At 36.8% G+C, this 25,144-nt stretch overlaps 1 protein-coding gene across 8 annotated transcripts in view; it reads right to left on the reverse strand.

Moving 5' to 3' along the window:
• Positions 1-3,536: 3,536 nt before the first annotated feature.
• The window catches only part of LOC124153749 (HMG box transcription factor BBX), a 42,011-nt gene continuing 20,403 nt past the window's right edge, over positions 3,537-25,144 (reverse strand). For 6 of the 8 annotated variants that reach the window (XM_046527092.1, XM_046527097.1, XM_046527096.1 and 3 more), the window contains 4 exons: positions 13,655-13,735; positions 13,410-13,570; positions 9,879-10,052; positions 3,537-5,468 (listed from right to left, as the gene is read on the reverse strand). In XM_046527092.1, coding sequence (XP_046383048.1) covers positions 5,377-5,468; positions 9,879-10,052; positions 13,410-13,570; positions 13,655-13,735 — 508 coding nt within the window. In that variant the 3' untranslated portion in view covers positions 3,537-5,376. The remainder of the gene's footprint in view (positions 5,469-9,878; positions 10,053-13,409; positions 13,571-13,654; positions 13,736-25,144) is intronic. The other 2 variants (XM_046527098.1, XM_046527099.1) reach the window with 2 other exon arrangements.

Consider the following 25,144-nt stretch of genomic DNA (forward strand, 5'->3'; position numbering starts at 1 on the left):
CTTAGGGTGCTACACCATCCACAGAAAATGTGTTGTTTTTTTATTTTAAATCAAGTTTCCATTGAAACAAAGTGAAACTTACAGAAAATATTCTTGGATATGTGTTCTATTTTTCCAGATACTCTTCAGCAACCTCAATACAATCTCTAGACAATGCAAAAAAATCACAATGTCACGTCCACAAAGAAGATCATTGCCTCTTGTTTTCTGGGGCCAAAACGGAAATATCCTAACTGATTTATTGCTACAATGAGGAACAATTAACACCTACCGATATTCTGCATCCCTGAAGAAGCTTTGTCAGGCCATCCAGACATGGGAGAAGGAATGTTGACTTCTGATGTTTGCCTTCTTCATGACAATGGAAGGCCTTACCACCACTGCGGAAATTTTGGATTGGTTTGGATGGGATATTCTGACATATCCAGCTTACAGTCCCAACTTGGCTCCAACAGACAATCTTCAAATACCAAAATGAATGATTTATTACCCGAACAACATTTCAAAGGTGACGAGGAAGCGAAAGAAGCAGCAACTAACTCAGCCAAGGAGGAGGCGGGAAGCTTCTACGAGGAGGGAATTTCAGCAGTTCCTCCTCAGTATGAGGATTGTATTGATGACCAATATTGAGCAGGAAAAGTGCATTTTATGACTTTAAGTTGAAAGTGAACAATGAAAATCAAAAGAACATACAATTAACTTTGGATGAACATTTAAAATATCATTTATCTGAACAAAGAAGGAACATGAAATGATCTAAAAACGAGAAATCTCTACACTAACCCATCATTCCTCACCACAGAAGGACCTACCTGTCTAACATAAGCAGTAGTTTGACACCCCCTCCCACTTGTCAGCAAAATTAGGTAAACTCTAAACTGATGCTAACATAGAACCTGAACAGCACCTTATCCTAATATGCATCATGTGAATGCATCATGTGAATTTCACGTAGGCCTACCTGACTTGAATTAAGTAAGAAAGGCAATAAATACCTAAATTTCAAATCAAGTCATTAGCTTCGAGCCAAAACAGAGGGGGCTTGTACCTTCGCTGTTTAAAGTATTGCCAATCAGTAAGAATCAATGTCTGCAATATCCCCTCCCGGCATACTTTGCCGATCAATGGCTAGGAGGGTGGCGAGAGTCTCGCTGCAAGACACTGCATCCTCAATGCTTTTCCTCTCTGCCCAATGCAAACTCTCCATCCTTCATTCTGACATATCAAATTCGTCCTTCCCCTGCAGGCGCATTACTGCCTAGTGCAACAATGTGCTCCGTAATCAGACACTTAGCAGCCTTTTATTTGCACTCATAAACAATGATCACCCTAAGCAATTTCTCATTCAATTTCACTCCTGTTCACACCACAGGATTGAAATATATTTTACACAATGACTTTGCCAACACAACAATATTCCTAATTTTGTCTGGTTTGCTCTAATGAGCACCTCAAAAAGGAAAATTGCTCGATGTGTTCCTGTCAATACCTATTTATCATAATTACTATACCCCATAATTTATAAATATTCCCAACGCTTAAAAAATACTGCATTACTTGGTAACTCTTAGATTTGTGTGCAAAAATACTACAGAAAAAAATCAACCCATGAAACAAAAAAATCTGCTACCAAATTGAATTCAAGGCTTCTCTCCATTCTAGGGTCCTCATTACCACTGTTTAATCATGGCTGGGTAAAAGGAATTGCACTCACACATGAAAACATGTGTTGCTTGTACCTAGATGGTGGTTCATCCTTAATGAATCAACCTCTGGTTATCTAGAGGCTTGTTATTCATTATAATGCCGATATTTGCCATTAAATTTCTTAGATAAATACCCATTTACTGACTTATAAATGCATGTTATTGGAAGTAATAATGGATGAAACAAAGTAATATTCAAAACATAAAGTTAATATATTATTACACTGCAATATGGAAAATGAAAGAATCAACTTTTTAAGGTTTACTAATATACATATTAGAAAAAGCATGACCCAGATTTCATAACATGGGTACATCATCATGTTATGAAACCCAGGTCGTGCTTTTTCAAATATATTGGCGAAAATTACAAAGTTTATTATTTCATTTCCACAATCGGAAGGTTTCACCAAGTTAAGCCTGAACTCATCAGTTCCATTGCATGGTTACCATGCTACCACCACAGGATAGCTTTCCCTAACAAAATCTGAACTGATTATAACCAGGTTCGTCCTATCCTCCTTCCATCAATCATGCCCACTGCCACAGTCAAGCTGTACCACTGTAGCAAAAACAACCTCAATTCATCAAAGAAAAAAAATATGAAACCACTTTCTTCATCACTTAGCGTACAGAGATGAAGCCAGGTATCCAACAAAGCATACGTCAAAAGTTGGAACGGAAATGCATATTAATGCTTTCCTGCAGCATCTACGGGAGGAAATTTTTTCCGTGTTACAAGTACCATAAAAGAATTTCAAACCTCTCTCTGCATGGATCTCCTTTGGGGAGGAGTTGCCCATGCATTCTCGTCTCTCTGATTTGGGACCCAACTCAATGGGGTGCCTGGCGATTACCCTGGCCACTGGACAATATCCTCTAACCCTATCTTAGCACAAAACCAGCAGTCAACTTATTGCATTATCAGTGTTTTTTAAAACCTAATATTGCTTTTGATTTTCAATAATTCACTCTTCTGTAAGAATAACTGACATTTTTTTAAGCATTGTAAAATTTTAAACGGTATCATTGCACTGATAATAAAAAAGTTAGTAAACACAAGGTACTAAGACTCCAACTCCAGAAGTACATTAATAGTAACATTAAAATTTCACTTCAAAATTGCTTGCACACAAAAAAAAAAACAAAGACCATCTCAAAGTATAAAAAAATGGAGAATGCAGCAAAATGTTTCTATGCCAAAACCATTGACAATAGAGCCACTTCACACCAGATTTCTGCAGTGAGGAGCAGTGGCACAGCGAGATGGGGGTTTTGGGGGATAACCCCCCCCCCTGAGCTCAGAGAAATTTTTCAGTTAAATCTATTTTACTTAGCTGCATAAATATTACTTATAGAATATTCTAAGGATTTATAAAATGTCCCACAGAAAGCTGCAAAACTCACTATTTATCCTAAAACTTTTTCTGGGGAGGGCCCCCGCACCATCAATTACCCTGGCAGGTATGCCACACCCCCAGACACCCCAGTATTAGTTGCTCCTAAAACCCCTCCCAGCCTTAATTCCTAGCTGCACCCCTGGTGAGGAGGATCATAAATGAGTAGGAGGGTCAGGACCAATTAATGAGGAGTGACCCCTAAGGTCTCGCTAAGCTGGGTCTCAGGCAGAGCCTGAATGGTTCTGACCATTGCTACCTCAGCGGTCACTTCCCTTCTCCCACGTCAGCTCTAGTCAACGTCCGTTAGCTTGCGTTGAAAAATCCATGCCAGATAGAGCTGACTTTTAAGTCTTTCGTGCATGAAAATGCTCGATGGGTACTGTTGAAATTTGGTTAAATAGGGTTCAACTCTTGGGCAGTGAAAATACACTTTTTGCTGGATATTTAAGTATATTTTCTTCAAACATGATAAAACTAAAAACAAAAAACATGCAGAAACTAGCATTTAGATAGACAATAATGATATCATTAACAATAGCACCAAACTAAATGTTATTTTTACACATATACAGGAGCCTGATAGGCCCAATAAAATACATTAGTTTTTACAATAAATTCTTTTGATATTCTTCATGCAAATAATCCATAGTTAGGTTCAAAAATAATTTTGAAGGGCTTCTTTTACAAATTTTTCTCCTTATCAATGCTACATCCGTATTACCAAAAGTCTTTAATTTCAGTCAAACTAAAGCTATTAGAAGATATTAAAAGTAGAATGATTTCATTCACACTCAGAAAATTTTGGCTTGATTAAAAAATGCCATTGGTTCTGTGAGAATCCCTGAATTCAGACCTCCTCCCACACAAAAAACATTATAGGCTAATGTTTCCAACTCATAGTAACACAGAATGATAAGCTGAAAATATTAAGGTATGATTAAAATATATATTTTTGACACTATCCTGAAATTTCAGTTTGTATATATATATATATATTTTTTTTATACAGTCAACGCTGCTTCCATGTGCAAATTTCTGCATCTACATATACAGGGAAGCCAAACCTGGACTCTTGGCTTAAATGTTCAAGGCACCATAAAAAAACATGAACTCAAATTTCCATACAAATTCATACCATATCACAGCTCAATCATTGACTTCCCGTACTTGATGTAAAGAATACATCACATCAGTTCCCATACAATCTCCATGAGCTTCACAAACAATGTTTTACATATAGCACCAGTAATATTTTCCTCACCAAGAGGTTAATCAATATATTTGACCCTAATGAATTCATTATGTTTGTCATATCGAATACCAACAGAAGTCAAAAGCCCATTTGTGACAAAAGTTATCCAAGATATTCAATGACTTTTTACAAAAGGACATGTAATTACAAATAGTTCTAACGAATAAAATCTTTTCTGTTTCACAACGTACAAAAACATCACAATTGATACTTCTCCTTGCAGTTAACCATCTGACAAGTAACAAATTATGGCTTACGCTTTCACACAGTAATTGTAAATATGATTTTTCAGGCATAAAGGTTTACAAAAGGAAATTTTGAGCTACTGTTTCCACTGAAAGGATAAAAACTTCTTTCCAATTTATAAATAATGAGAGTGTAATTGGCACAACCAAGCAAACAGATTAAAATTGACCATCATACTTTTATTTACTAACTGAGAAGATTTGTGAGTGAATAATCAAAACAGAATCGAAAGAAAATGTCTTACTTTCTCTTAACAATATTCTGTGGAACACAATTATAACCACCAGCACACAACCATTAATAAAATGCATTTTTGTACTTGATAATGTATGTCAAATTAATTTACAAATAAAAGATTTTGTGCAATAACAGGTAACAAATGCAGGGAGAAGAGATCTAAAATCCATGCACTAACGAAGTAAAAGAAACATCAGCTTATTACAACATGGTAGATGTTCCTCGTCAAAGGAAATAGAAAATTTTTCAAAGTCAATTCAACTAAGAATAAAAAAATAAACATTTAACAATCACTATAGTGATAAAATTTAAATACTTAAACCAAATTGAGATAAATTAATCCAATGTCAATAACTGGATTGACTTTTTAAGTAATAAAACATAAATAAATCATTAATTTAAGAATTTCCAAGAGACAAATGATAAAGCTTTGGATTCATCACTCAGACATTTGTATCAACCACAAAAAACAGTAACCGTTCAGTTTTAAAAGATGAGAAAATAATTTCTGGTGATTGCCAAGAAATACTTGGCATTATTTTGTCAGTCTCATCTTGGCAGCAGCAACTTCTGCTAAAGTAGCTAGGCCAATGTTATTCAAAACTTCTTGAGCAACAACAGCTGTATCTGAAAGGGTAATTGATAAATTTACAGTAAAATAATGTATCATTCACACAAATATTTCAAACACATAACCGATAAGAGCAAACTTAGAAAATCCAAAGATAGCTGAAAAAAACAAGACTTTAGATACACAAGGATTTAATGGAGGATTCTGCAATACCTATGGAGACTGATGGGGTTGTAGTAAATTTTTTCAAATAAATATAAAGCTTCAACTCCTTAGTCCCAAATTTACAGATAAAAATTTTTTTCAACAACAGGTCAACAATACTTTGAAAAAGCAATCTACAATCCATGCACTTACACTGTTCTGCGAAAAAAAAAGTTAAAAAATGCCCAGCTACAATTTAGGGTGTTCCTGGCTAATTTTGAGTTGCTGAATGCGAAAATGACCTCAGTTTTTTTCTATCACCCTCCATTTTTACGAGCAACCCCTAAATTAGGGAAAACAACTCCGCGTCTAAACTTATCACTTTTCTAAGGACTTTTACTAATGTTACCTGCTTCTGATTGAAAAAACTGACGTTTTAAGGCTCACGGCTTTATGGGTCACGAGAGAGACAAACTTGACTGGGGTTGAAAAGATTTAGGGGGTCAAAATTAAAAATAAACTATAAAAAACATTGAAATAACCATTGTTCTTCACTTTTTATTGTATATGATATGGTAGCTAATGGAAAAGTTTTTAAGGGATGAATACTCTGTTCACCCCTCCCATTTTTTGAGGATTAATATAACATTATTATTAAGCTCAAGAAAAAATTACCCATTTGGCAAATATATTGGGCAGTTAATATGAAAACTCAGAATAACATGGAAGCACTTGCTATTTTCCCAGTGTTTGAAGCTGATAATCTTCCCACATCCACCACTGGGTCAAGAAGACTGCAAGTATCAAATGCATAGGTACTTAAAGGAAACTCAAAAAAAGTTCACCATGTGTTCCTGCAACTTTTACTCTGGTTTTTCGCCATGGCTGTGGTTGTTTGCGGAGTGTCTCGCAAGGCACGTGCAGACATTAAAAGATTTTCACTTATTCGTGTCCTCAAGCCATGGAACCGCTTTTACTCATGAAAAATGAAACATATTCTAACATGATCCCATCACTCATATCATAATATCACATACAGCAAGCCACATTTCCATTTCCATTCCAGAAACCATTTCTGAATTATATTACATTTGGTAATTTATTGATTTATTCATGGAATGGCAACATTAATAGTAAATATATATAGTTTTTTGTTAATAAAATATGGGCTTGTTTCACAAAATTGATGATGCTCACACACCGAAAATGCCTTTGAAATGCCCACAGATAATAAATCATTCAATCCCGGTCAAGGCAAATGATTGATTCTCTGTGGAATTTCAAAGGTGCTGAATTGGGATGGTCTGATCTGATACCTCAGATCTCAATATCCGCAGACAATGCCCTTTAACGGATAAATCGGCTCCAAATTTGCTGAAGGCATCGGATCTGGATCCAAAATTTGAAAACTTATGCTTCAGCGAATGCAGCGTCCTATAAAATGGAGTGAAAGGAGTTCCAATTCTACCTTTGCATGCGCCGTTGCACTGCAATGCTTTTCCTACTCATCAATCGTTTTTTTTAAAGCTTTTGTAGGGATTATGCAACAGGATTTCAGCTGGAAATATTTACAGCGAAATATGACAGGCACATAGTGCGACTCTAACAAAGAGATTGAACAAATATTGGGAGAATCTCAAAGCAATAGGATAACAACCACATCAAAATTGACTGCCTCGCAGATCATAAAAATTTTTTTTCTTTCCGAGACCGCACAGTCCATAAATCATTATCTTCGAAGGAAAATATGTATCAAGTAACACGCCATCAATGGAAGCTTGTTTCATCCCTACCCCATCTCACCCATTGACCTTTTTCATCTTACCTGCTTCAATTCTCCATTTCTGGAGAACAAATGCTAGGTGACTGACGTCTGGACCTGAAAATGTCTCAATAGTTTTCGGCATTTGGATGACGTGCACAAAGTTCAAAAAAGAGCGTCTCATTTCTAACATACTAAGGTTTTTTAAGCTCAAATTCATTGAAACAATTTTTTGTGTTACACGAAGACTGTACCAATACCAATTCAACATGATCCGAAAAAGAAAATTGGTATCAAACAAGAAGATACAGCCTGGAAATGCCAACTGTGTAATCACATCGTTTGCCTTGCTTCGCTTTGAAGGCAACTATGTCACAAAATACAGTTGAGGACCTCAAATCCGGAAAGCTTGGGATCAAAGGATTTCTCAATTTCTGGTTTTTTTAGATTTCTGGTCTTCAGCATACAGAAAAAGTGTTACACTTTTTCTGAGAATTTTAATCCAATTAAACCATAACTCAGAAATTGCGATCACCAATCAACCATTGATTGGCATAGCAAAACTTGTCTCATCATTCGGACATGAGGATGCTGCCATACGTCAGTCATAAATTGTAAAATATTCACTGCACACCTCGAAACTAAAGTACGCAACCAATGGATAGCAAATATACAGTCTCAATCCTCTCAGCTGTGTAATAGGAGCAGAGGTCTAGCTACATGTGAATGTGTGGATGGCCTGTGGAACAACTCCTAGAAGAACATTCGTCGCCTAAAATGGATTCAAGTGCACTACATTTGAAGGAGCCAAAAAAACTTGCCGAATAAGTTGTCAAATCACAACCGTAGCTTCTGAAGCATATATATATCTATACATGCTTAATACTGGATGAGAATGAGCAATAAATACATCATTTTCTTCATGCTCAATAGCATATGCTAGCAGACGTTTCCATATCTACTGATACATTCGATTGTCAGACAGTAAATGTGCAAATACTTCAATATTTTGTCAATTAATTAATTTAAAAATGCATTCTGGCTCTTGTGCTAGATATTTGAGATCCCTACGTGTCCCTGCCCAGGTTGTAAGTGTATGTTCATAACATGGGCTAACTTCCTACTTGTCTCAGAACAAGGCTCGGAAAGTGGTGCCACGAGGTGGAAAGTTGAAACACTATGCAGAGGAATTTTCATACGTTCCAGATTTCTGGTTTTCCAGGTTCCCTGATTCCGGATTTAAGGCCCTCAACTGTAGTAAGATTTGACATGTTCACCCTTGACTCCCTCATTCGTAGCTTCATTGCTTGAAAGAGGGGGGGAGCACACTCCTTCCCCTCCACCTATCCTTTACGCGCTCAGCTGCCCACCCCTTCCTCCTCTCGCTGAGTCGTCTCGTTCTGTTCCTGCAACTGGTTACTTTTGACCCTAATGTTGTTCTAAACATTGTTAATTGCATTGCAGATTGTGAAGTTGCACTTTAATTTAATGATATACTGATAATAATGTCTTTCATTGCATAGAAACATTTTAATCGACATGTGCGTGCACTGTGATGTGAAACTATCGCTAGGAAGTGCAAAATCCACCTCACTGCAACTGAAGCATTTGTGGGTGAAACACACGTGACAAGATCTATCCGAATATTGAAACCTATTTTCATTTCCAAACGCAAGTGTAACAGTTCAGATCTTGAGCATGTAGAGATTTTATTGTTTCTAAAAATGATATGAAAGCTTAAAAAAAATGATTTTTAATCAGTAAAAATATTAAAATGCATACGTAAATCTAAAAAGCATTCCTTTGATTGTATTTATCCAGAAGAAACTTGAATAATTACTTTGTTTTATAGCAGGAATTTGAAAATGCATTTGGATTCGAAAATATCCGAAGAACCGGCTGCAAAAAAGGAAGGATCCAATTCAGATTCGGGTCCAAAAACAAATCCTGGATCCGTCCATCTCTGGTGCCGAATTTGAAATTTCTGACACCCTTGAATTTTTTGATTGGGCTTGAATGTTTTTATCCCTGGAAGTTCATAAGTTGAGGACTAACTGTATTCTGGATGATTGTCACCGTTGCCGTGAGTCACCCATACGAAAAGGCTAAGCTGCTTACGAAGAAGCACCTTCCTTATTTCTTCAATCCACATACTTCAATGACTTATGATGTGCTGGCTGGGAATGGTATTTCTGACTTTTATAAATCAATATTAAAATCACAACTGAACTATTAAATTTACACGAGTTGTTAAAAACATGAAATAACTTTTTCTCGGAAATGAGACATCAGAGAAACTTGTAAGAAAAAGTGCTGTGTAATAATCTGCATCTCAACATTTTCCATAAAATATAATTGTGATTTTTATAGTGGGAGCAGCAGTTCACTTTATATTAGATTTGGATTAATTTCAATCTTTGATGTTACATTCACATGGACTAAAAATTTCAACATCCCAAAGGTAAAGCAGTAATTTCCTCCAATAATTTTAGAAAGCCAACTCCACAAGCACAAAAAGCAAAATCACATCATTAGAGAGAGACAAGAAAAAGTTATTTACCTCTTCCTGCATTGCTACTCGGATCCAATCTAGTGATGCACTGTTTCCGAGCTTTACGTTTCTGACTACCCACTAGAGGAGTAGAAGAGTTTGATCCCTCTGATCCATAATTCATCAACTGGAAGTCTCCTTCAGCTCCATTATCTATATTTTGTTCCATTGATGTGGCAAGATCTGTTGAAAGATAAACATGCTCGGTGATCTTAACATTTTGATGATGCATACAAAAATTTACCTACTTAAAACACGAGAATATGGTGGATGTGTTAAGTCTCTATCTTCTCAATCTTATGCCTCGAACATAGCATAAATTAGCCTTCTATTCCCACACTATGCCATGCAGCATCCACATTGACCCTTTCATTATTACAGCCTTGAGAAAACAGATTTCTAGAGTCTAAATCACTTCGTAAACATTATCTACAAGCTTCCAAATTATCTGACACAATCTCAATTCCTCATGTAGCGTACAATTTATGAATAACCGATAGCTGGAATTTATAAGGAACGGCAATACATATTTAATTTTTTTGTATATTTAGTAATTTAAATGTTATATGCATGTCAATTCTGATAGATTTACAGCAATGAAATCCACTGATTTAGCAAGGAGTTTTTTATGCTAGATGTTTTTATTATTGATACCAGATAAATAAAGGATAAATTTCATATCATCACAATATTTTTTATACATACGCTTAACTTGCAACGACTATTTTGACATATTTTTTAGTACCTATTAAGCAGTACCTATGTATTTTCTAGGGTACTCCAGAGAAGCAGTGACCTCGACAACTCCTTGAAACAAGTCATTATAATTCAACCACATTAAGGTACGTGTTAAAAATGAACACTATTCATGCAGCTAAGTTTCCATTACATTTATTTATACTTTTCAATAAAAGCTGCTAAAAATAATTACTGCAAACAATTGATGGCACTAGCACTTTCGAATATGAGTTGACTCTGTATGAGACTGTTGACATGAATTATGAAATGCTAAATGGCATTAAGTTATTAACAAATTCTGATACATAAAACTTCTTTGCAAGTGAAACTCAAAACAAAAACAATTTACCTTAAATGATTATTGTGATAATGAAAACAATTCAAATTTCAAGATCTCCATCAAGTTTGGCATTAATGAACTGCAATTCTATTGTACGACACTGAATTATTGCATACTTCAACTCCTGCCAATTATGTCACCGCTTCTCAGTCACTCCTCAACCTTGATATTGCATTGTCTCTTGTTGTTAACAGACTCATCATGAATTCCTACTCTCAATGAGCAGTTCACCCTAAATGAATCAATGAAACAGAACCTAATGATGTCACCAACACATGAGAAGGGGGTAGCTACCATCACATTTTTTTTTTAATTTTACACTTAAGAGAGTGTGGCTAATGAGGAAGCCTTCTTTTGCGGTACCTTTAATCTACAGTAAATATCAACCGAATTCTTTTAATGCATTGTGATTTCATGCTGGACCACACAAACAACATTTTCAGGGTTTCAACTCTGACTACATTATAAAATTCACGGTTTTTTCCAGGTTTTCACGGTCTAAATGTCATCAAATTCACGGTTTGTAGACAAGGCATTTTAGGAAGGAATATTGACCACGCAACAACCATCGGCCGCACGTTAACTACAAATGTAACAAACACAACAGATACCTAGAATGCAAACGCAGCAATGACAGTGCTATCTCTCACGACGTCACCTATCGTTAGCAAAATTCATGTCCGGCTAAAAGGGTGTGAGTGGGAAAATGAAGATAGCAGGGTGGCAGGAAAGTGAAGAAGTGCCTTATTTTTTGCCAGGGTTAACGTCTTCCAATCGCAGGCTTAAGGTCAATGTGCTGTAATGGCACACGTACCAGTTAATAATTGCACTTTCGAATAGACGTGTGCAGGTTAATGCGTGGACACTATCTGCACGTGACTCGGCCTTGAAACATGATCGAAATATCGATTTTTCTTTAATGCCGTCTATCGTAGTTCTACAATCAAGTTTGAGGGATTTCTAAGGTTTTATGGCAAAATTCATGGCTATTTCCAGGTTTTTTCACGGTAGACGAAATTCACGGCTTATTCACGGTTTTAAGGTTTTCACGGTTGAGTGGGAACCCTGATTTTGCATTTATTTGTACATGCATATCAAAGCTACCATGAGTAATAAATATTCTGTGAACAGTTGCATGTGAAAGCTGATGTAAAGTTTCACCCAGGACAGAGGTCAGATGTGATAAAATTGAATCAAAATTAATATTTGGTACCGGTTGGTGCTCAGTCCAACTTTGTGTAGGTAACTGAAATCACTGCCAGGCATGGAATTCCATTGGTTGTGTCTACAGATGGAGCATAATGTTTTGACTCTGATATGATTAAAACTGTGTACGTACCTTTTGAGAAAATGTATTTTTTCATTATAAAAGAGTGGAAGCAAACTTCATGTCCTGATGATCCCTTACAAGTGACAATGCAAGAAAGGTCATGCATTTAAAGTATCCCCAATGCATGGAGTTAATAATACCACCACTATACTTATATATACATACCTACATTAAGTCTCTATCCACAACTAAATACTTTGTTAAATAAAGCAATAATCCAACATACAAAGTCCATGGGTTAATTCCCATTCCTAATGAATTTTTCTGTTAGCAATTCATTACGATGATAATTGCATGATTACATTTTCATTCAATACTGCACTAATTCCAAACAACGTAAGCATTATGAAGAATTTTAAAATGAAGGAGGTGAATTCCTTCTCAGTCCTTCATTTATCAAAGTAATTGAGCACAATGTTATTAAAAACTAAAAGCAAATGTTAGCAAAATAAAAAAGGTATAATATTAAAAAGATGTCACACAACATAGCTAAATAAATTGCTTTTGCCAAATTTAGAGGCTTACAGCCGATCAAAAAAAATTCATGCACACTTGGCCCTTAAAGGTAAATTTATCAAAGCTGCACGGAAAACAGCGAACTTGATTTTTCAACAATATTTCATTGAAGATAAGTTACAAATAAAAATCATATAGGAATTCTTTATGATTAATCAGCTTCATGACAATTGCTTCTCTGTAATTGGTGGATATTAGAATTTTCCAATTAGCAATTGAAGAAATCTCTTCCCTTGACACCAAACCCTTGTCATCCAAAAAGGGTGATAAAGCCAGTAATTTATGGCTTCAAGGACAGGGAAAATACAACGACCCTGATGCCATACTTTGCTGCGATATGAGGACAACAAACCCACCACATTAACAGCAATACCTAATAATTGTCGAGATGAGAAGTTCAGCTGAATTAGGATTCAAACACAGAACCTTCTGCTTACCATTCCTATGAACACATTGCAACAGCACTAATACTTCTAAATTCTTGAGGAATTAATAGATTTGCATACAAATAAATAGCAGGAAAGGTATAAGTAAGAATTTACATTCACACACCCAAAAGCAAAACTATCAAAATTCAGATAATAATAAAATCAAGATAGAAATATGAATTAATTACCTATCTGGTGGTCTTCCTTCTTTACTTTGGTACCCGAGCTTCTTTTTACACACTGTATATTCCTTTTTTTCTTGGCCCTTTTCTTCAGCTGAAATTCTTCTAGACTCAAAGAAGGTAGGGCTTCAATTTTTTCATCAAGGTTGAAGTCCCTGTAAAGAAATCTTCATGAATAAAATTTGCAAGTAATTAGGATTTATTTCAGAAAACATGACTAAGGCAAATATTTGACACATTATATTACTCACGCAGCTTTGAACCGTTTCTTTGGTGATGAATCGGAAAGAGATTCTTCTGAGGTTTCTGAGTGTTTTCTACATTTAGTATCACTAGTTGTGCATGCATGAGTTTTGGCCATTTAAGTGAGTTGGTTTGCATTGAAAGAAAAAGAAAACAATTTTACTGAGTCATTAAAAACTATAGAAAGTATAATTACCTATTTAATTTAACCCCAATCCATTAGGAATACTGAAGGTGCCAAATTTAAGAAATAGCTTATTTGTTCTTAGGTATAGAAACTGAGTGGCATAATTATGATGGATGTACTAGTTTGAAGTATAAATCGATCTTTAATACCAGATGGTGCACATGTAGCATAATTTTATTAATGAATCAGTCATATCCAAGGTAAAAATTTGTCATGCATAGTGTACCTATATTATTTGCACTTTTAATTTTAATAGTGTGGAATAACAGTCAAAAAATTAACTAGAATAGGATACAAATTGAATAAGTGTATATGTTGCAATAGGAGAACTTTGAGATGCAATGAGACCCTAAATTGGAAAGAAATGGGAGAGTGAATCCCAGTAACATGTACTGAAGGTATAATCCTTCATCAATTGCTTGGCCATTTCAAAGTCTGCATAACAAATGCAAATTATATTTCCAAAATAAAAAGCAGGCACAATTGCTTACAACTAGCTCATTTCATGGAGACATTACCAAATAATGTTAAAATTACTGATGAGAAACCAACAAAAACTTTGAGCGAGTCAGACAAAAAACTCGATATGTACAAATATTTCCTATCATGCCTTAGTGAATAATGATTTACAAATCATATAAAAATGCTACAAGAGAGCCTTAATCTCACTTCACCTGTAACAACTTGCATGCATGGAAATGTTACATAAATATATGAGGGGGACCTAAAAATAACCTGACAGAAATTGCTATGCACATCACTCTGATGTATGCAAAACAGCATGGCTTTGGATGGTTGTAGCAAGCCCCTGTGACAGTTTTTGTTCGAAGAGTTTTTCGACCTCTTCGACTTTGGAAATGGATGATATTTAAGAGCAGCACACAGAATTGAAATTTTGTTTTCTACTCAGTGCAAGTGCATTGTATGTGGTTGATATGTTGTCTACAGCTTACAAAGAATATGCCTTGAAAAGAAATCAAGTGTACAATTGGTATTCGCAATTCAAGCGCGGCAACATGTCAATCGAAGATACATATTAAATTCCTGGGCTGGCCTTCCAAGTCCAGAACTGATGAAAACATGGAAAAAATTCATGCCCTTATGTACCCGTATGTAAGGATAGGAGGAAACTATTGATAAACTCACTGAACAATCTAATCTTTCATTAAGTACTGTGCAGCAGGAAAACTGAAGATTTGCAAATAAAACGAATTGCACTGAAATTCATCCCTCACTTGATGACTCCTGATCAAACCGTTTTAGGTAAAAAAAACCGTATGACTCCCCTTCCACACCCACCCGACTCACCGGCTCTTGCACCTTATGATTTCTTTTTGTTCCTCCGGATGAAAAGGGTGATGAAAGGGAAACGTTTTGATGACATTCCAGAGGTGAAAACATAATCGAAGGCAGCAGTGCAAGGAATTGGAAATAACAAGTACTGATGGTTTCACCCAGTGGAAAAACGTTTGAGCCAATGTATCAGTGTTAATGGAGAGTACTTTGAAGGTGAGTAACATTTGAATCACAAGAAAAATAAATTCTGAATTTTATAAAATTTCGCCCAGTTATTTTTGGGTCCTCCCTCGTAAGCACTTTGCTTTCTGACATATCCAACAACGAAATATATCCAGATTACTCCCAGTCACACCCTGATACAGCTGCAGTGGAACCTAAGTTTCATGCCGCCACAATTTACGTTTTCCTGCAATTTACCACTTCTTCTTAAGGTCTAAGTGATTTCCCTATAACCACAATCAAACTCATTCCCTGCATTTACACTGAAAAAATTTTAAATGGTTCATAATTTATGAAAAAATGAATGGGCACGATGGCGTATTTGGAACATGCAGACAAGTTGACACTATGCAATGAATAACCAAACATTCAAGGTGTGAAATTTGATTGTCTCAAAATTTCACATGAAATCATTATTACTCATCAACTAACGGCATATCACCCATAAAACCACATCAAATTAGGTTAAAATTTCTCTGACTACATAGACATATATGTGTAGCAATTAGACTTCATCTTTAAATCAGCATAATTTACATGGTATTCAGTAAGATTAACACGCGTAAAATGAAATGTAGAAGTAACTCGCTTACAGATGTGCATGTGAATGCATATTTCATAATTTTTATGAGTGCTCCAGTACTCAAAAGTATATTTAGTTCAACCAATTATACTATAATAATCAGTTTAATAATCCAGTTGCATAAAGGATTCCCACACATATGAAGTGTGCAATCTCCTTACATGCAATTGACCTTTAACTATTTGTGCATTGATTCTTAAATAAACTTGGGTGAAAAGAAAAACGCTAAAATAAAAATACCTTGCTATGGAATGGGTGCTCTTGCTCAAGTCACAGCGACAAGCATACTCTGCACTTAAGAGAGCGTTTAGTTTGCCCCCACAGCACAGACTTCCTCTGATATTAATCGAATATTTTTCAAAATAAAAGCTCGCAAATGGTACTTCATAAATGATATTTTCCTACCAGCTCAGCATCTTCATCATTTCACTCATTAAAAAATCAAGACTTCTTTGTATAATACCCTATTTATTCTATCCATCGTCTATACTATACAGCGTGTTCGAAAAAAAAGTGTCCAACATGTACACCCATGTCTCGTATAGCGCAATTTCGATTAGAGCAATTTCGATATAGCGCAAATTCGTTCCCCGGGGAAACATTGCAATACAGTGTAGCCTAATCAAAAATCTTAAACGCTCTCGTGATAAAACGTGAACTTACGCTAAGTACACACGAAATTTCTATCATTTTACGCATATTAATATTATTGCTTGCCTCAAATCTTCTTTTTTGTTTATATATTAATCGAAATCCATTGCTGTGCACTGGCCAAAAGTATTACTCGTCATTGGATCCAGATAGCCGGCCTACCGAAGTAATTTATCTCGTCTCCTTAACAGAATGAGTTTATTTAGATCATTAATTAAGCATGAGGCTAGTGGAAATGAGTTTTTTTTAAGTAATTCTGGTTGAGGTTGAGACGTAATTTTTGCCGTCATAGGTTATCGGGCGATTGACTTCCAGGTGGAGGGTCTACCCTAAAGCCTTCAAGGTCATCGGTATTCTCGGGGGAGAAATGGAGTGGTGGCCGAGTTGCGCATGAATAGCATCAACATACAAGAGGGTCCGCTATAGAGTCTCAAACACAATAGCTTCGTTCCCTCCCCGCAGTCATAGGCCCTCTGCGTCTCAAGAATTCAGTTCAGCAGAAGAAGGTGATTTCAATAGAGCTATGCGCAGTAAAAACCAAGAGAAAATGGCAAAAAATAGGAATGCGGGTAGAAAAATCAAGAATTTATCAAGAAAAACCATAAACCTTGAAGAGAAATTGATATGGGTCAATTGCTTTGAAAATGGAGAACGTCAAAGCGATATTGCGCGCAAGTTTAAACGCACGATGCCTTATTCTGAATAAAGACTAAGTTAAAACATCAGTGACCTCAGCCGCACCAACTTCAACCAAGCGGTCTACACATACGGAAAGTTCATAGTGAATCAGTACAAAAATACGAGAGTGGTAATCGCTCCAAAACATTTAGTGAAAGCTCCGGTTGGTTCCAGAATTTAAACGGCAAGCAGATATTTTCAGTGCGGCAATATCAGGTGAATCTGCAAGTGTTGATAGCGCAGTCACCACAACATTTTCTGATGAACTCCAAGCTGTGATTGAAAGTGGCTCCTTTCCCCCTCAACTAGTTTTTAGTGTTGACGAGACGATATTCTTCTGGAAAAGAATGCATTCTCGTTCCTTCATTTTCAGGGAAGGAAAACCTGGGTCAGGTTTCAAGGCATTTAAAGACTGTTTCACGTAGCTGTTAATGACTCTGAGGACTTCAAATTAAAATGATTTATCATTCATAAACTCCGCTAGCTATGAAATGGCATTCAAAATAGCATTTTCCTGTCATTTCGATGAGCGACAAAAGGGCCTGGGTGACACAATAGTTGTTTTTAGACTGGTTTGAAAAATCGTCAACTGCCGGCAATGCATTACGAACCCCTGAGATAGCAGATGTTAGCCCACCCGCACGACAGGAGGGAATTTCTAAAGCACGTAAGAATTTTTTTTAACGTGAATAAAAGTCTTCAAATGCGTGCATACTATTTTTAAACATATTATAAACTATAAACATTTATATAAATAATGTTTTCTAAGGCTATTTATGGGAATATATATTTTTTAGAGGAAATTCAATACCCAAGACCTATGCTACCAGGAACGCATCCCTATCTTCCCAATGTAAAAACGCTCTCGTATAACCCAAATTCGTATAGCGCAAAGACCCCAAGGAACGCATCCCTTGCGCTATACGAGACATGGGTGTACTTTGAGAGGTGGTAGTACCCATTTAAACAAGAAAAAAAGTCCAATTAACCTTGGTCCAGAAACACATACTTTCTGAGTAATGTACACTTGTTCATTTGCAGCTGAAGATGTACGGTCTGGAAACACACACTTTCCGCAACCTGCAGTACACTTGGTCTTGGGATATGTTCAACCTGACATCCATTCATAGGAGGTACTAAATGTGACTTCCATCCATGAAACACGTCCCTTATGCATAAATAACCTATTTTTCTTTCTTTTCTTAAGGTCCCATACACATTACCACAAAGATTAACCCTAAGGGTGAGGGAATTTTTTTATAGGTTTAGCACGCTGACTGCAGTGCTGACCCAAAATGTTTATTGCTACCGGGATATCTTGCACTTTGAGCTCTTCCCTGACCACAAGGATCGCTAAGGAGCTTAACTCTACCAGAGCAGCCCTCGTGGCAGGGGTACCTCCTGCACAGGGGTCTCTTCTGCATTGGCTGGTAGCTAAAATCATGAACTCCCACAGCCTAAGGGTTAAATGGGGCCCCTCATCATCAACTTCTACACAATAGAAAACCTGCCTTGATGGAGGATGTGTCACGTCAGCAAAGACTAGAGATGTGGTTTATGCATGATGGCTCACCAGTAAATTTACTTTGCAATTTGCGTGAACATCTGATGCTAGCATTAGAGAACCGCTGAATTGGTCATGGACAATGACAGCATCAATTACAACCACCCACATTCAGCCGCATTCTTCTCTTGTAAAAAACAAATTGGCTTGTTTATGTAAGTGTACACAATTTCATTGCGTATACCTAAAGGTCCATGAAAGTGGTTTTATTTTTTGCTAAAATTTGTTTTAAAACCATGTGATTTAGGTGTTATAGAAAATCTTGACGGTGCTATTATAATGCTACAATTTTTCCACGTTTATAGACGTTTTATTATTTTATAGTACACATTTCTTGCATACTTATACTTTTATTAAGCATTTTGCATAACAATTAACACAATTTTGATTGTACAAAATTTCTGAACTAAATGAAGGAAATGGTTTAAGTTATATTGGTTCAAGGCACATGAATGGTTCAAGTATGTAGTCTTGGTGAATACGATCAGCAAACGGCAAATCCCCACTACCATATAAGTGTATACTTCAAGAGCCATTCCAGAATTTTTGGATTGTCAAGTTTCTCGACACTAAATAAAGCCTTTAAAAATGCTTCAGAAGTAGCAAAGAGCTCCTCCTTCGCTTTCTTTGACTGAGTGACTGTGTGTTCAAATGATAGCTGTCGTTTTGCTGGTCCCCTTTCTTTCGCACGCTTATGTGTATTGCTACTGATGTGATATAACTGCGTGTCACATCTTCAAAATTCAAATCTTTTATCGCAAACTTAGCACGGTAATATAGCTGTCATTTTGTCGCTCTGCTTTTAACATAAAATCCTTATGAGCTGAATTCACTTGCCCTGGTATGAACGATATCACTAGCTTTTGGCATTTTAAAATTCCTTTCCTTTGCTCGATATTTAAAGCTGGAACCATGATTTAAAAAAGTCCAACCGCAAAACACAACCACCCATGATGGTGTTTTCAAACTGACTGCTGGGTACCTACAGTATAACCACATTACTGTATAACTTACAAATTGGCCAAAATGTTTCATGTCGAGGGTTCCCTTTCGATACCCCTCACCCAGGAGTTGAGGGAAGGTAGGACAGCAGCTAGACACAACAATACTGCTTAGTTTTGATAATTCAACTGTTGCCAATCAGCCAGGAAATGCAGTGAAAGAAGCACACACAACTAAAAATAATCGAATTCAAAGAAACTTATAAAATTATTACCCATCTATCAATCCTGAAACATCTAGAATGAGACACTTTCTCTCCTGAAGAATTAGATATTAGATTTGGCCAATGTCGAAATGATTTTTTTTGCATTGAAGCTCAGAGGAGAGCTGAATATCCGACAGTCTGTCCGCGAATAAAGAGAACCCCCTCTCCTCCTATCCTTTCTGTTCCTTCCTTCCCTTCCCCCAACTGCCAGCGCTTTGTGCTTTCAAATAACCATACGTGTCTATGGATGTTTTTAAACAAATCGAATCACACATTTGACTGCCGGCATGGTCACCACGGCACCCATTTCAATCCGGCCCGGCGGTGCGCCGTCTAAAGTGTGAAATACAGGCAGTGCTACATTGAGGCCGCTTTCTGACGAAATGACTTTTTACCGGCCGCCGTTCACGTCACGACACCGTGAAATTCAGGCCGCTTTCAGACCAGACGACTCTCTGCCACGCTGTGGGCCGTGCCGTCAACGGCGGCCCTTTCTCAGCCAGTGGCCATTTTTAAGTCAACAGAATTTTTAGACCCACATTCAAGGTTTTCCCGCAACAAGTTATCCAATAATGCTGTCTAATGCATTGCGATGAGTCACCGGAATTACTGCTCGGATTTGAGGCGTGCCAGGTGCGTGAGCTTGTATTTCCGCTCTTTCGCGGCCGTGTTAAATTTCTTTCAGCACTTTTTAATTCATAATATCTAATTCTAAAGGTGAGAAAGCGCCTCATTCTAAATTGATGAAATAAATTTATTTCACCATTGGCAGTACACACATCTGCAAGGCTTAAGTCAAATATAAAATTTAGAAACGATTTAAATATTTCAGGATTGATAAAGGGGAATTGAAGATAGAAGCTGTGATAAATTTAACAGCAAATTCTGGCAGAGAAATCACTACAGTGCACGATATTATGCGGATGCATTATGTACGAGACTAAACAAGCCAATTGACTTTGGAATCGTAATGAGATATAGCAAATGAATGTTGGCAGTGTTAAACAATGAAGGCTTAGGCTTTAATAGAATATGACTCATAGATGTGATTTTTTCGCTAATTCACCTAAATCGCCAAAATGTGAAATTTCATTTTTATTTACAGATTTTGCATTATTTCGTGGTACTTTGCGATATTGCATCTCGCTACTTTCACGGACCTCTAAGTAAACCATACACAAAACTCTGAATCTAGTCCGCAGCATGACTATAAGAGCGGGATATTAAAGAGACAAGAAATTTTGGCAAGGTATTTTTGTGATGACTCCTAAAAAGAAACATTCTTACGAAGTTCGTTATCACTAACCTCCAGTTTTTCGGCCCTCTGAACTTCATAATAACGAGTCTCTACTGTAATACTTTTTTATTTCTTTCATTAATTGTAGCGCCAAACACTCGTAGCCACTGCATGAATAAAGCAGCCATTAATCCCCCATTTTTGTTTACTTTATAAGTACATGGGAGTGCAGCGGTGATAATTAACATTTCGTTTAAAATATATTTCTTCAGATGCCGTTTTCACCAGTGAACATACTCTTTTCCAATCAGAAGTTTGTTTTTTTCAAATCCAAGAGTGAAATAGCCCATTGCTTCAAGTGCAGGAGCCTTGAAGTAGTTATATGTCGGATATGTCAATCACTTTCCACAATTAGACATTCTAAAAATATTTTTGACCCTTGAGTAATGGCACTAGTGCTTGAAACCTGGGATTGAGATAAGCTGTTCCATAACAGAAAAGATACACCACCCTGCATTACGTTCTCAATTTAGTTGTTTGGCAGGTAACTCCCACCGCGAACCCCAAAGCTTAATGGGCCTCCGTATGACCCATGCAGACTAGTAAAATATTCTTTATGAAGTTAATGCCAAGTAGTTTTCCAAATTGCTAGCATTCTCCGCACTTGTAAGATTAGCTGCAATTAGCTTTGGAGTTGCACAGGCACTGGAATATTATTTTGTCAATTCACACGCATCTGCACCTTTGTATGCATTAAATCATTCTGTATGGACAGTATAAAAGTAAGCTTTTCCTTTTAATTCCTTCATTTGCAAATTTTATACGAAGTAAGAGTCAAAAAAATTGTTTCCTGTAGTGCGAAAGATCCACAGAGAAAAATATCATTCGCCTTGACCGGGATTTTGTTTTTTTCGTATGCGGGTGACTCCCGTAAAAGTTATCACCGCGGCTAGTCCCGGTATACTTTAAAACTGTTTCCTGTAGCTTAAAAAGTTAACGTGATAGATAAAAACTGAGGTGATTTCCTTATCAAGACGCCAAAAGTTAGTCAAAATCAAGTCACACATCTAAGATAACAAAATGGCTATTCCCCAGTATATACTTCCCTAAAATGAAATTTTTAATTATAAATCTTTTTTCTATGCCCATCTTTTATTTTTTTTATTTTTTTCATCATCATTAGTCAACAATCCTAAGATTGGTTTGACGCAGCTCTCCATTTCTCTCTCCTATCTGCTAATCTCTTCATAGATACATATTTATTCTCTTTTACATCCTTTATAACCTGTCCGATATAACTCATTCGGGGCCGTCCCTTGCCCTTTTCCCCTTCCACTTGTCCTTCAACGATTGTCTTCATCAGACCATTGTGCCTCAAAATGTGGCCAACTAAGTTGTCCCTTCTTCTGCTTAATGTTTTTAGGAGGCTTCTCTTTTCTCCTACTCTCCTTAGCACTTCCTGGTTACTCACACGGTCAATCCATTTTATCTTCATCATTCTTCGGTAGCACCACATTTCGAATGCTTCCACTCTTGACTTCTCTGCTGCTGTCAACGTCCAAGCCTCGCTTCCATAGAGAAACATACTCCATATGTAGCATCTGATGAATTGTTTCCTTACTTCTATGCTGGTATTTTCAGCTGTAAGAAGATTCTTCTTTTTGTAGAAAGCCCTCTTCGCCTGCGCTATTCTACTGTGTATTTCTTTCTTGCTCCATCCATCGCTGGTAATTCGGCTTCCCAGGTAAGAGAACTCGTTCACCTCTTCAAGCTTATGCTTTCCTAGGCTGATATTTGTTTTAGCCTCCTCTCTTTTAGTGCAAACTAATATCTTAGTCTTCTTTTTGTTGATTTTCAGCTGATATCTGGCCATTGTCCTTTCCATGTTTGTCAACGTCTTCTTCAAATCCTTCTCTGCCTCGGCTATGACTGCTATGTCGTCAGCAAATCGCAGCATACTAATTTTTTCTCCGTGGATATTGACACCCGAAGCTTTCTGCTTGATTTCGTTGATGGCTTTCTCTATGTAAACATTAAAAATTAAGGGGGAAAGCGCACAACCTTGTCTCACTCCTTTTCTTATTCTCGCTTCTGCACAGTTTGGTCCACATTTGATCACAGCTACTTGGTTTTTATACAAACTATGAATAATTCTACGATCATTGTAGAGTACGCCGATTTCTTTCAAAATCCTAAGCATTGAATACCATTCCACGTTATCAAAGGCCTTCTCTAAATCGACAAATGCTATGAAGGTTGGTTTGTTTTTTCCATTCTCTTCTCTATGATCATCCTAAGAGCCAAAATTCTTCCCTTGTGCCCCTGCTTTTCCTAAATCCGAATTGGTCCTCATCCAGGAATTCTTCTGCTCTTCGTTCAATTCTCCTGTAAATGATTCTTGTCAGAATCTTCGACGCATGTGTCGTCAGGCTTATGGTCCTAAATTCTTCGCACTTCTCAGCTCTCTTCTTTTTGGGTATGGGAATGATGATGTTCTTCTCGAAGTCACTAGGTAAATCTCCTGTTGAGCACATATCGCAGATAGTTTTATAAAGTTGAGTTAAGACCTTTTCTCCTGCATTTTTTATTAACTCTGCTGGAATTTCATCTATTCCTGGGGCCTTATTCTTTCGCAGGTCTCTTACTGCAGCGTCAAATTCCGATCTTAAGATGCTTGCTCCAATGTCATCCTTTTCAACTTCACTTTCCTCTTCGAGAACTTTTGAGCTAAGTTTGCTCCCGTTGTATAATTTCTCCAAGTATTCCTTCCATCTCTCGGCTTTGTCTTCGTTTTCAATTAGAATGTTTCCATTCCTGTCCCTTATGCTATTACATTTTGTGTTTCGTTCCTTGAAATGATTCCTCACTATTCTATAGGCCGCTTCCACTTTCCCTTTTACGAGGTTATTTTGTACGTCCTCACATATTTTCCTCATCCACGCTTCTCTGGCTTTCCTCGCTTGGCAGCAAATCTCGTTCCTTATTCTCTTGTAGCAAGCCTGTCCTTCCTCAGTATTCGTATTCTTATACTTTCTCCTTTCTGCAATGAGGTCTAGGATTTCATCCCTGATCCATGGCTTTTTCTTAACACATTTTCTTATCCCTAGATCTTCTCTAGCGGCCTCCTGAAATCCACTTCTTAAGGTAGTCCAGTTATTCTCAACTGAGTTTTCAGACTGATCTAGTCCTATCTTGCGCTCCACTACTTCTTGAAAGGCCTGTTGATTTTTTGGCTCCTTAAGTTTCTCTAATTGCCAGGTGTTCTTTGCTGATTTCTTCAATTTTTATTTTTATTAATTTTTAAATAATTTTAGGGTCAATTTTGAGCATATGCGAGGGCTTTATCTTCATCTGGACATTAAGTTTAAATTTCATGCAACAAATTGAGCAATGCTCATCACGAGCATGGAAGTCACCATATCTTTCCAATTTGATCATTATTCATCATTTCACAGTTATCGGATCCAGCAGTGACCTACGATGTATTCATAGAAATTCATGAGGGTATCAGTCATTGCACCAAAGTAATAAAAAAAAGGGGCTGAAGGACATGAAAAGATAAAGTTTATGACAGCAATAGGGCATGCATTAAAACTGGCAGTGTGGGTTTCAAGTGTTAAGACACATAGACCATTGGAAAAAATGATCGAGAACAAATAGAAGCCGTAAAGGCCTGATGCCAGAGGAGGATATTGATGGTAGAAAGGGTGGAAAAAGGTACGAATGAGAAGGTAATTAAAAAGTAGAGGTAAGGCAATTGTGAAGCATCGAACGACATGGTGGGTGGTCCAAATCATTAGCAAGAGCAATTTTGCATATGGGGAGGATACTAGTGCAAAAAATTGAAAGGAAAGATTCCAAGGAAGATCACAA

Source organism: Ischnura elegans, chromosome 2, assembly GCF_921293095.1.
Source record: "Ischnura elegans chromosome 2, ioIscEleg1.1, whole genome shotgun sequence".
In the NCBI taxonomy this organism is placed as follows: domain Eukaryota; kingdom Metazoa; phylum Arthropoda; class Insecta; order Odonata; family Coenagrionidae; genus Ischnura; species Ischnura elegans.